At 48.7% G+C, this 13,661-nt stretch overlaps 1 protein-coding gene across 1 annotated transcript in view; it reads right to left on the bottom strand.

Moving 5' to 3' along the window:
* SNED1 (sushi, nidogen and EGF like domains 1) overlaps positions 1-10,218 on the bottom strand; it is a gene marked incomplete at its 5' end in the record, with an annotated part of 57,775 nt that extends 47,557 nt beyond the window's left edge. The window contains 4 exons of the mRNA XM_034642731.1: positions 2,213-2,375; positions 3,085-3,225; positions 6,153-6,440; positions 10,105-10,218. Of these exons, the coding sequence (XP_034498622.1) occupies positions 2,213-2,375; positions 3,085-3,225; positions 6,153-6,440; positions 10,105-10,218 (706 nt within the window). The remainder of the gene's footprint in view (positions 1-2,212; positions 2,376-3,084; positions 3,226-6,152; positions 6,441-10,104) is intronic.
* Between the last annotated feature and the right edge of the window lie 3,443 nt (positions 10,219-13,661).

Below are 13,661 nucleotides of genomic sequence, written 5' to 3'. Positions count from 1 at the left end.
CAGAAACGCAGGCCCAGCTGCCCCTCCAGGTCTCGTCATGTAAAACAAGGCCCTCAGAGCTCTGGAAGGTGGGGTTTCTCACATCATGGCCTCCTGGCCAGAGAGGGCCCCAGCAGTCCCCGAGGGCCACCCGAGCCCATGCCTGGGCCTTCCAGGACAGGCGGCCCACAGAGCTCAGCTCAGGGGGCCCTACCCCTCTGGAGAAGTAAGGCTATTGACATTGGCAATTAAGAAGCACAGATTGGCGGGTAACTAGAGCACCCCAAGGTCTCAGATCTCCTGTTACGAGGGGGGCCTGGGAGATCTGGCGTGGCATCAAGGAGAGCAAGGGGGAGCACTCCCGGAAGGAACACCATCAGGGCTAGGCGTCTTTCGGACTGTTCCTTCTCCTCTTGCATACCCTTCCACTCAGCCACTCTGTCGCTCAGACGGTCGTGGTCTGGCCACCCTGCAGAGTGCTGGCTGTCTGCATGGGCCGCGTTTCCGGACCTGCCTTTCTCAGGAGCCAGACCTCCAGATGTGCACGCACAGCCTCTCAGGTGGGACCCGGCCCTCCCTTCCCAGCAAAGCCAAGGGGTCTGCTCCATCTCCTGGGCTTGCAGTGTGGCCACGGGGAAGCAAGGGGGCTCCTGTGAGCTGCTTTGTGCACTGGTTCGGAAAGCCCAGCGATGCCTCCTCCATCTACTCCCCCCAGAAGCCTGCGACAGCGGGAGAAGCACGTCTGCATGAGAAAGGGATCCCATGTCTCAGGGTCTCACAGCCTGCAGCCTTCGTAGGGGGCATGGGCCTGCCCACACCTAGACTCCCACCTGTACACACAGCTGCACCCACACGGACAGCCACACCTACTCACACCAGTCCCCACCTGTCCCCACACTTGTCACCCAGCTGCTCAGGCTTGCATTCATGCTGCACTGATGCCTGCTCATGGCAGCCCACATCTGCACCCATGCCTTGGTCCTCAACCACAGCCCAACCCTCTGGCTCCTGGGAGTTGACAAGCAACCAGACCTCTCTGCCATCAGAGACCGAATGGCGCCCCCACTCCCTTGACCACCAGAGCCCAGGTGGGCAGAGGAGGCGGACTGGCCTGGGGCTGCAGGGGAGCTTGCATTCCTGGGTGTCCCACTTGCCACTATGGGGGAGTGGCAAAATGATTGGCTTCTGGGCTCCCTGGCCTGCAAGTTCCCCCATCCCCGAAGCTCGGACTCAGGGTGGGACATATTTGGTGCTCCAGTGAGTGGGTGGGCTGGGGTTCCCCCAGCGTCTCTCACTGGGGCATCATCCCCAGTCCTGGTGAGAGTCCTTCCTACCTACGTGCATGCCTGCCCTCCCTGGCCCTGGCCCTGGCCCCTGAAAAGTGAGTGCCTGTTCCCCTGGCCCGTCTGGATGGGCTCCATCCGTGCCGGGTTCACTCTCAGAGAGTTGGTGTTCTGAGAAGTGGAGAAGAGGCCCTCTTGGTGTCCTCTGCCTCCTTGTGGGTGGGAGGTGAGTCCACTAGGACCCTCCTGACCCCGGCCTCACTGTGGTCTTTGCAGGGCCTGTGGTTTGCTCTCCATAGAGTGGCTAAATCAATCATTTGACACCTCCTCTCCATTTATAAGCATAATGTTTCAGGAGGGTCTGTGCCTCTTTCCAGGGCCACACAGGGGAAGGGGCCAGGATGCATCCTTCCGCCCTGGGGTGGACCCTCCCCCCATGTGTAACAAGCACCAAATCCCAGGAAGCAGCAAGCCCACGGCAAATGTGGAGAAATGGGTGAAAAGAGCGCCTGCCTTCCAGGTGGTCCTGGGGACAGAGGACACTGGGGCGGTGCCCCTCCCTGGCCCAGGATGCAGTCTGGGAGAGAATGAGGGGAGAGCGTTGATTCCTGGCCCCAAGGAGGGGCGACCCCGGTTTCGCCACTTTGCACCACAAACCCTGTTCTCCAGCAGATTCCCTGGCCCCGGCCCCGGAGCTGAGGTAGGAAAGCCTCCCCAGGAAGAGAAGGGGCTCAAGGGACAAGCCGGTACTTGCCCAGGTTCATGGCTGGGGGAGACGGGTGGGGGAGGCCATGCCCTCCTGGCCAACGGCCTGCCCCGTCCCCAGCGTACTGCCCCCTCCTCCAGCACCCCCTTCACCCCCATCAGCGTCCAGCCCCCTCCTGTCATTCCCCCACTCCCTGAGCCCCCCTCACCCCCACAGCCCTGAGCCGCTGGCTCCATCCTCTTACTTGTATGGCTGCAGCCCCCCACGCGCACCTGGGCATCATCGATTCTGAACGCCCAGCGCCCGGGCACGCCCACGTTGGTGGTGGTCTCCACCTCCGCCATGTCTGCTGTGCGGGAGCCGGGGATGCTGAAGTAACGCTGCCCGTCACCTGCATTGAAGCCAGCCTGGGGGGGGTGGGGGGGTAGGCACAGGATGGTCTGCAGGTCTCCCTAAATTTCCTGAGACCTACCCCCCCCCCTGCGGTGGCCATGGCCAAAGAGATCACATGGAAGATGGCCTTGCAGTCCTGGAGCTTTATGGGTTCAGGGGTACCCGTACCACCCTCCACGTTGTGCTATCCTGATCAGCGACCTCCCAGCCGGGTGCTGACCCCAGCCACCGACACTGTCGGGCCCTAGCATGCTCCCCTCACACACACCTGGAGGGGCTCCCTCCCTAGCCTCTTGGATCCCGTGGGGACCAGGGGCAGGTGTGACGTCCCAAGAAAGGAGACGGCTAGGAAGCAGGTGAGGGTATTCCCATCGTGAGAGAGCACTTGCTGAGCCTGGGGACTTGCACTTGACCACTCCCTTCACACCTGTGATTTCCTGCTGGCCACGGTTCTGTGGGCCACGGGCCAGGCCAGACCCCAGGACAGTTAGAGCACACAGAACCAGGGGACCTTCTGCCTCGGCTGTAGCTGGCCCTTGGAGGCCATGGCATTGTGGGTCGGGACAAAGGTGGCTTTGACCTCAGGATGTTTCTGTGAGTCTGGACTGGGGTTGGCATCAGAAGGCCTCACACTGGCCTCTGCACAGTACTGGGTATGTGTAGGGGGGCCTGCCTGCTTCATCAGCTTATGACAGTCGTGGCAGTGGGGACCCAGGCCCCTACCTGGGCTGCGATGCCCCCCAGGCCCGTGGCGTCGCCCCCACTGCTGGCGTGTGTGCCCGTGGTCCACGTGATGGACTCGTAGTTGAAGATGGTGAAGGAAAACTTGCCATCAGTGATAAGCACGGTCTGGAACGTGTTGACCTGCCAAGGAGTGAGGCTTGAACAGGGTTCTGTGCTCCCTCGTCCACGCTGCAAGGCCCTGCCCCCTCCAGCATGCCTTTGCACACTGTCCTCATCCACTGACGCCTCCTCTGTCTTCCCAACTAGCTGGACAGCCATCCACCATTGGGCTGATGGCCTCATCCTCATCCTCCACTGTGTCCCTGGTGCCTGAGGCCCTGGCACAGGTCAGGACACCTAAGAACTGTCACCTGTGAAGGAGACACGCCGAGGGGTCACCAGTGCCCACCAGGGCCAGGAGCAGACACCGCGCCCTGTGGCGGCTGGGGCTTAGGGATTAGTGCTTACCGGGTCAAATCCACAAAATTGCCTCATGTGAAACAAAAAACGTGAAGAGGGGAAGATAAAAAGAGGAAACAAGGAGAAGCAGTTTTAATTTTGTTTTTCATGGAATTCTCTTCCATGATGATATTATTGAGTGGTATATATATATGAGATGTTATTTCAGATTGGGGAAAGGGTGGGATTGTTTCAGAAGTGATCTTGGGACAAATAGGAAACTGTCTGAAAAAGAATAAAATTAGAGCTTTATATCATTCGTGAAAATAAATCCCACATCAAGTGAGGTTGTGAATGGAAAATCAAAGCCCTGGAGGAAAATATAGGCGAACACTTGGGGCCACATTGAGGAAGGACTTCACTTGTACCGTTTGTTACCCGCAGAAACCAAGAAGGAGATTCAGATGTCTGACTACAAAAGCTTCTGCATATGGAAAAGTGCTGTAGACCGAACTGAATGGCAAACAGCAAAGTGGAAAATGTATTTGTAACAGAGGTCCAGGTGAGACTATTAATGTCCTTAATTCAAGCAGAACTTCTATGGGCCAGTAAGAAAAAGACAGGAAATGGGCTGAGGAAGACAGGAAAGTGAACAGATGCATTACCACAGACTACAACTAGTTGATAATACAGGACAAATTCACCGCAGTAGAAGGCAAAGAGGTGAGGGGTAATAGGGAAAGGCCGTCCTCATGTGCCGGGGCGGCTGGCAAGGGGCAGCGCGCTGGGCCCCTGGCTGGTCGCGGGGGGACTGGGTTTCCACACCTGGCTTATTCTCACCTGTGGGGCACAGGCTTGAGGGGCAGGTCAGGACTCTGCAGGCAGCAGCCTTCCCACTGAAAACTTGTGCCAGGAAATGGCCCCCAATCTAGCGGGGCCTTGCCATCGGTGCTGCCGGTGCTGGGCTGGTCTGCAGGTGTCCCCGGTGGGACAGCACAGGGTCTGTGCTCTCACTTACATAAACATGAACAGCAGGGAGACCGAGTGCTCCCCTTCGGGAAGGCAGACCTGGTGCTAATACTCCAAAGACAACCAGGACGTGGTGGCCGTGAAGGCGGACTGGCGGGGAAGATGAGGGAGGGCAAGACTGCGGCCAGCAGGGTCAGCCGTGGGGCTTCGCGAGCTGGTGAGGTCCATGTGTGAGGAGACCCAGGCCCCACGCGGAGCTTTGTGCTCCGTCCCCCCGTCAAGCAGCCGGCTCCGGGAGGCTCCCAGGTTACAGACCAGCTTCCAGCCCAAACCCGGAACTCTGATCCCTTCCAGGGATGCTTGTGTTGCCTGGATCACCATTCCGTAGCCCCCATCTCAGCCTTTAGGCCTTCGGGCCTGTGGGCCTGCAGACTGGAGGAGTTAGGACTCCTCTCTCGGCGCAGGAGGGGCTCTGCTCCCCCTCCTCCCGGGGGGAAGGGCATACCCAGAGTGGCTGCAGAGATGACAGCAATTTCCACAGAGAGAGGAAGATGCCCTGCTACCACTGAGTGAAGAAAACACAAGACAGCACGTTCTAGCTGGTGCTATTTATTTTTTAAAGTGTGTGTCAGGATACAACAGGAGATGTTTAATGGGAGGATCTCTTGCTAGTGGAGGTACTGATTCTTTTTTCGCTTTTTGTTACAAAGATGTTTTTCTTACAAATTGATGGTAAGAAAAACAAATAAAACTGACAAAATATTAGGGGGCTGTGCTTGAATAAGGTTCACCCACTGTAAACATTTATTTGTAGTAACGTTTACAGAAAAAGCCCATCTTTCCCTATTCACTGTCATACTCCTTTTAAGAAATCCAACAGTGACCATGTTGGTCCCCCAGTGTCCCTGGCTGACGTGCTTGCTGGCATTCCGTTTGTCATCTGGGCTGCTGGAAGAACTCAGGGTTTGCGTGGGACTCGCACATCCCTGCCCACCAGCCCTCTCTCCCACTCACACTGTTTTCCTGAGCCACTGGTGCTGGGGCCCCCAGCTATACCTCCAGATGCCCGCCTAGCACTTGCACCCCTACACCCTGAGGGAAACCTCGCCCTGCCCTTGACCACTGTGCCTCTCCCCTGCAGCCCAGTATCCTGACACAGCCGTCCCTCAGGGCTGCTCTGAACCATCCCATGCCGCCATCTCGGAACCCCACGTGGCTTGCATAGCAGTCTCAGGGAGAGTTCCTGCCCCTGTCTGTGCTGTGCTGAGCACTACTCGTGCTTGGCATTGAGAATGTGCCCCGGGGAGAGATGTGTCCCCGATGACTTTGTTGTCTGGCATTATCACAGAATAAAGGGTAAAACAGAATGAACTTCCCACTTAGCCTATTGAGAATGGAACCATTCCAAATGGAAATTCTTCTGACACAACCCAACTTCACCACATAAACCACTGTATCAGGACATTTGGCATTTTCCTAGAGGCAGATGGTTTCCAGGAGGGCTGGGGAAGGTCAAGGCTCTGTCCTCCTCCAACCTGGCTCTGTGACCCTGGGAGAGTGACTTCCCTCCCCGAGCCAGGTTTTCCCGTCTCAGGCATGGACCAGTGATTATATCTGACCCACCTCAGCAAGGTGGGGCCCCTGGGGGAGACCCTAGACCCCAAATTGATGTCCTCCCTTCCCCAGAACAAAAAACTCACAGGGGAAGAGGAGCTGCCTCCAAAGAAGGTCACGCGGTACCAGGTGGCTATGAAAACCCAGGTGGCGGAGAAGTCTGGGAGCTCAGGGAAGTATCGCCTGACATCCTCTGTGGCTCTGCGTAGCGTGGCTGGGTCAGTGGCCTCCCGGTAGTACACGTCACCTGCTCGTCGATTGTCCACATCTGCCCAGAAGGCTGCCACTACACAGCGGTCCTTGGCGATGGGGAAGGCCACTGGGGTGAACTGAGAGACCTCCTTCAGGAAGGAGATGATCCCATTATTGTTCACCTGTCAGAAAGTCAGAGAGGGGAACAATGGGCCCCTAGGGGTAGCGCGTGGGCCCGGAGGCCTCCCCTGCCTCACCCACCAGACACCCTCCAAGGGTAAGCTGGCCTTGAGCAAGGCATCCCCAGGATGGCTTGACAGTTCCTGGTCCCTGATAAGGGACCCCTGGGCCTGCTCCATCCCCTTGTAGACAGGCTTGTGCTCGGGGACAGGCTCTGACCTGTTTGCTGTACCCGATACCCTGCAGAGTGCCTGCACCTGGGTTGGTGCTGTGGCATTGGGGAGCACCCATTGTGGGGTGCTCAGGGCCCTGGGTCCCACTTTATTCAGGGGCCTTGGGAGGGCACAGCAGAGTTCCAGCCTCCCAGCCAGGTCTGGGCAGGCGAGTAGGAGGTATAGCGCCCACAGAGCAGAGCTGGGGATGGGCAGGAGCCAGTGCGGCCGGGGGAGGCTGGAAGGGGGGGGTGGTGGTCTGTGCTCAGGACTCCAGACAGTGGGGAGCCCCAGAAGGCTCCTAAGCAGAAAATGGGGAGCAGTATCTCTGCAGTTAAGACACAACTGGTCCCAGTGCTGATCCTGCCAGTGAATTAGCTGTGCAACCACAAGGCAAGTTAGCCTCGCCTCTCTGTGCTCTGGATTTTTACCTCTGAGATGGGGTAACACTAGTTCTTGCCTCCAGGATGCTGGACAGCCTTGATGAATTAATGATCATAGAGATGGGCTCTAGACTGTCATGATTTGCTCCTAAGAAGATTGTGGTCAGAACTGTGCTTTTAGAAAAGACCCTCTGGACTTCCCCTTTAGGTGAGAGCCATCTCTGTAATCCAGACCAATACAAAAGACAGATAAGCACACCTCTCTTCTGAAAGAGCAAACAAGGAAGTGAGGGAGTTTCAGTGTTTCAATTCCAAAGTGAGGACAGGGAGGGACTGGAGGTGAGCCTGGCACTCAAAGCTCCTTTCCCCCTGAGTGAGTGCATCTGCAGATTCACAAGCAACAGCTGCAAAGGAGACCTGCAGTTTTAGTAGCCTCATGGAAGGAAAGGGAGAGAAACGTTGAAGCTCAGAACTCAGGGGTGGGGATAAACCCCCACATTAAGTGGGGTGAACTTGAAGTACACTGTCCTTGTGCAGCCTCAGACTCTGCTGTCCCCTCACCTGAGCAATCCAGGTCCCCTCAAACCTGGGCTTGGTTTAATGGGTAGCATTCCAAGGTTCCAGGCAGAAGCATAGAAAACCCTCTCTGGCAGAAGATGGCATCATCTTAGGCCTCAAGCTATTCATATAAATAATTTTTCAGATACAAAATCCAGGACACAAAGATAATCGAGCACACAAGGAAGCAAGACACCATTAACAAAAATAAGCAGAAATGAGAGAAACATCAGATATCAGAATTATCAAAGACCATAAAACAGCTAAGTTTACTGTGTTCCAAGAAAATGCAAACTTTAAATTTTGTCCAGAGAATAGCCAGAACAATGTTGGGAAAGAAGAACAAAGCTGGAGGACTTACACTTCCTGCTTTCAAAACGTACCACAAAGCTATAGTAGTCAGAACAGTGCGGCACTGGCATAAAGATAGAAAGAAAGACAAATAGAATAGAACAGGATGTCCGGAATTAAACCATCACATATATGGTCAAATGATTTTCATTAAGGGTGACAAGACCAATAGAGATAGGCCAGGTTTTTCAACACATGGTGCTGGGAAAAATGGATATCCACATGCAAAAGAATGAAGTTGGACTCTTACCTAACACCATATACAAAAATTAAAATGGATTGAAGACCTAAACATGAAAACATAGGATAAAATCTTCATGACATTGGCTTTGACAATGATTTCTTGGATATGACACCAAAAGAAAAAAAAAAGACAAACTGGAGTTCATCAAAATTAAAAATACTTTTTGCATCAAAAGACACTATCAGCAGAGTGAAAAGCAACCCACAGAATGGGAGAAAATATTTGCAAATCATATACCTAATAAGGGATTAATATCCTAAATAAAGAGAGAACTCCTACAACTCACAGCAACAACAAAAACAACCTGATTAAAAAATGGGGGAAACACTTCAATAAACATTTATCCAAAGAATATATACAAATGGCCAAGAAGCCCAAGAAGAGATGCTCAGCATAACTAATCATTAGGGAAACGCAAACCCAGGCCACGGTGATCTACCACCTCGTATCCAGAGGGTGGCTACTATCAGAAAAATAGAAAAGAACAAGTGTGGGCAAGGATATGGAAAGCTGGAACCCCTGTGCACTACTGGTGGAAATGTAAAATGGCACAGTCACTGTGGAGAGCAGTTGGCAGTTTCTAAACAAATTGCAAATAGAATTACCACATGATCCAGAAATTCAATCTCTGGGCATATATTAGTCTGCTAGGGCTGCCATAACAAAATATCAGACTGAGTGGCTTAAACAACAGAAACTTGTTTTCTTGTAGTTCTGGAGCTAGACACCAAGGTGAAGGGGCCATCAGAGTTGTTTTCTAGTGAGGCCTCTCTTCCTGGCTTGTAGATGGCTTCCTCCATGTTGTGTCACCACATGGACTTTCCTCCGTGTGCACATGAGGAGGGAGAGAGCTCTCTGGGGTTTCTCCCTCTTATTATCAGATTAAGGCCCCACCCATACAACCTCATATAACTTTAATTACCTCTGTAAAGGCTCTGTCTCCAAAAACAATCACATTGCAGGGGTAGCAATTCAACAGATGAATTTGGGGTGGCACACAATTCATCCACAACAATACCCAAAATGATTGAAAGCAGGGCCTTCAAAAGATATTTGTACACCAATATTCATAGCAGCATTATGCATGACAGCCCAAAGGTGGAAGCAACCAAGTTCCACCAGTGCAGGAATGAGCAAGCAAATGTGGTCTATCTACACAATGGAATATGGTTCGCCTTAAAAAGGAAGGAAATTCTGATGCTCTACAAGATGGATGAACCTTGAGGACATTACGCTCAGTGAAATAAGCCAGTCACAAAGAGGCAAATGCTATGATTTCACTTATATGAGGGACCTAGTGTAGTCAAATTCATAAAAAGTAGAATGGAGATGGCCAGGAGCTGGGCGGAGTGGGGAATGTGGGAGCATCTGATGGGAACAGAATTTCACATTTACAAGACAAAAAGTCTGGAGGTGGGAGGTGGTGATGACTACGCAACATGAATATCCTTAATACCACTGAACTGTACACTTAAAAGTGGTTAACATGGTAAATTTTATATTATGTGTTTTGTCTGTAATAAAAAAAAAAAAGAATTTAAAAAGGGCTGGGGGGCCACCTGGCTTGCTCAGTTGGTAGAGCACGCAAATCTTGATCTCACCATCATGAATTTGAGCCCCACGCTGGGTATGAAGATTACATAAATAACTAATGTTTTTAAAAGGCCTGGGATAAAAAAAATCATCAGGGATGGAAATTATCTTTTAAAAAGCCATTTTAAAGAACTAAATAGAAATTCTAGCACTTAAACTAAATAAATAACAAATTAAGAACTAAGTAGATGGATTTAAGAGAAGATTTGAAGCAATTGAAGAAAGAATAAGTGAACTGGAACTAGAAGATAGGTCAGAAGAAACTATCTGGAATTTAGAACAGAGACAGAAAGATGGAGAGTAGAGAAGAAAAAATAAGACTTACGTGAAGCGGTAGGATGGTCAGATAAATGTACGGTTTGGAGTACCAGAGGGTAAGGGGCTCCAAAGACAATGGCTGAGAATTTCTAGCACTGATGAAAGACACCAGGTCACATATTCAACAGTACCAGTGATTCCCTAGCTGGAAAAAATAAAAATAAAGCAACAACAAATGACTGCTGGAAATGCAGAAAATGAATAACAAGGAGACAATTGTAAAAGGAGAAAACATATAAATTACCATCAAGGGCCCCACAGGCAGAGTAACAGTTGATTTCTCACAAGCAATAACGGGAACTAGAAAGCAGTGGGATCATATCTTTAATATGCTGAAAGAAAATAACTGCTAACATAATCTTATATCCAGACAAAATATCCTTTATTACTGAAGGCAAAATATAATTCAGATAAATAATAAATAAATAAATAAATAAATAGTAACTAAATAGCAGACCCACATGAAAGAAATTCAAGTCAAAGGGAAATGTAAAGTCAGAGATGCAAGAAGGAAAAACGGCAAAGAAGGTGCTATGGACTGAATGTCTGTGTCTCCCCAAAGTTCTATGTTGAAACCTGATCCCCACTGTGAGGGCATTAGGAGGCAGGGCCTGTGGGAGGAGATTTGGTCATGGGGGTGGAGCCTTCACGGAGGAGATTATAACAGAGAGCCCAGAGAGCTCCCTCTCTCCTTCCAATGTGTGAGGACACAGCGAGAAGATGGCTGTCTGTTAACCAGGAAGTGGTTCTTCACCAGACACTAAATCTGCCAGCCCCTTCATCTTGGACTTCCCAGTCTTCAGAACTGTGAGAAATAAATGTTTGTTGCTTAACCACCCAGTCTGTAGCATTTTTGTTATAGCAGCCAAAGCAGATTAAAACAGAAGGTATGAGAAAAAACCCAAATGAACACTGACCATATAAAGAAACAATATAAATAAAACTTTGTGGGTGCGCCTGGGTGGCTCAGTCGTTAAGCGTCTGCCTTTGGCTCAGGGCGTGATCCCAGAGTCCTGGGATCGAGCCCCACATCAGGCTCCTCCACTATGAGCCTGCTTCTTCCTCTCCCACTCCCCCTGCCTGTGTTCCCTCTCGCTGGCTGTCTCTATCTCTGTCAAATAAATAAATAAAATCTTTAAAAAAAAATAAAAATAAAAAAATAAAACTTTGTGGAATTGTGTAAAAAAAATCTGTAGAACTAAAATTCATGATATTATCCTATAAATTGGGAGAGTATTAAAGTGTTCCAAGCTCATTTTATTTTCCAGGAAAAGGATAAAGGCATTAGTTAACTCATAAGTGAGTATTGACAAGTAAAACTGAATATTGAACTACTTAGGGTAATCACCAAAAGAATATAAACAGTGTATACAGTCCTAACTGATAGAGGGGATATGATTGAATGATTAAAATACTTGACATATAAGACGGCAAGAAGGAGAGAAAAGGAACTGTGAACTAAGTGGAACAGTTAGCACAGAAGATAGTAGATGAAACACAGCTCCATCAGTAACACATTAAATGAAAATGAATTAGATGTTCTGGTTAAAATATATGCTATCCAAATGCTCACCAAAGGAAACCTATAGTTTATAGTTATATTATTATCAGAAAAAACAGATTATAAGGCAAAAAGTATAGCTAGAGACAAAGAGGGCCACTTCATAATAATAAAGGAAGATATAACAATTTTGCATTTTTATATATCTAATGACAAAGTCTCAACATACATAAGTGAAAAAAAAATAGGCCAATTAATAATCATAGTGGAACATTTTAGCATACCTTCTCTAGTAAAATAGACTAGACAGACAAAACAATCTTGTCAGGATACAGAAAATTTGAGCAATGCAAACAATAAGTGACCTAATAGATAACACAAATAGAATATTATTTTAAAATTTTACCATATACTGACCACATAGCAAGTGTCAACAAATTTCAAGTGATCGCAAAAAATATAGAGTTTGTTCTCTGGCCACAGTGCAATTATACTAAATATATTAACCCCAAAATGGTAGGACACTTCTATGTGTATGGAAATTAAGAAATATAAATAACTTTGGACTGAAAGACAACGCAGAGTGCTATTTAGCAAAAACTTGTGAGAGTGTGGTGCAAGCAGAACTTAAAGGGGGATTGGTAGCCTTGCATGCTCATCTTAGTAGGTATACTTTGTATGCATACTTAGTAAATAAACCAAAAAGTTAGTAAATAATCCACACACAGGCAAAAAAACAAACAAACAAAACAAAACCAGGGGAAGAGAAAAATAAAAAATTAAGAGCACAAGTTAATGAACTAGAATACAAACACTGAAAAGAAAATCAACAAAACCAAAACCAAACCTTGCTTTTTTTAAACTACTAGTAAGATAGATAAATTTCTGGTGGAATTGGTTGAGTAAATAAGAGAAGGTATCAATTCCCAATATCAGGACTGAAAAAGAAAATATGACTTTATACTCTGACATTGTCAAAAAAGATAAGAGGATATTATAAATACCTTCATAATAACAACAGATTAAAAATTTTAGATGAAATGGAAAAATTTCTAGAAAAATGCAGCTTACCAAAACTGGTTTAAGGAGAAATAAAGGAGGAAAGGATGTTAGCATGATAGCGTAATGACTTTCTAGAAAAGGAAGGACAAGGGCTTCCACGGACTGGGTCAAGGGAAACTGAAAAGACTCCCCAGGATCCAGGCAGATAATGTTCTCCACAAGTGGGGGTGTTGGATGAGTAGAGGGTGGGAAGTGAGGATGCCTACTGTTTTACCTGTTAATAAAGCTGAGCAGTGAGAGGTAGGCTTGAAACAAGCCATCTGATCAGAGCTTTGGTGGTTGTTATGACAATGGGGCAGCGACCCTTCAAGACCCCAGTGAAAAAGCAGAAGGGCCCTGATGACTGAGTCAAAAGATTCCCAAAGCTGAAAGAAATGGTTCCAGCAATGAGGGTTTAGAGGTGTTTTTTGTTTGTTTGTTTGGGTTTTTGGTTTTCTTGGATTTAGAGCTTGAGGGGACCAGAAACATTGAAAGTCCATTTGGTTGAGCTGTGTGAGTGGCAAATGCAAAACCTTGCTTATTGGTGTCGTCACTGTCTTCTCCTGTGTCCCCGGACCCTTGCTTCCTCCTCCATCCTGACTTTAGCTGCTTTCAGAAAAAAGCCAAGTATGGCAGGGGACTTGAGAGAGGGGAAGGACTCACACTTTTACAGCTCTGTTGGTTATAGGCACCCGAGTTGCCATCCTACCTGGTTCATTAAGGGAAAGTGGTGCCAGGAGCAGAGGTGGCTGAAGGCTCAGAGGACTGTGGGGTAAAACTATGGTGACATATATGCAACAAAAAGAAAGGGGCTCCCAGGAAAATTAAATAAACGGCATTCACCCTAGAAAGAAAGTAAAGCTATTGATTTTATTTCTACACAGTACAATGAATGACCCAAAAATGAAATCAAGAAAACAATTCCATTTATAATGGCATCAAAGAGAATAAAATACTTATGCATAAATTTAACTGAGGAGGTACAAGACTTGTACACTAAACTACAAAATATTGTTGAAAGA

Source organism: Ailuropoda melanoleuca, chromosome 2 (genome assembly GCF_002007445.2).
Source record: "Ailuropoda melanoleuca isolate Jingjing chromosome 2, ASM200744v2, whole genome shotgun sequence".
NCBI classification, from domain to species: Eukaryota; Metazoa; Chordata; class Mammalia; order Carnivora; family Ursidae; genus Ailuropoda; species Ailuropoda melanoleuca.
This window is presented reverse-complemented; position numbering and strand designations above follow the sequence as displayed.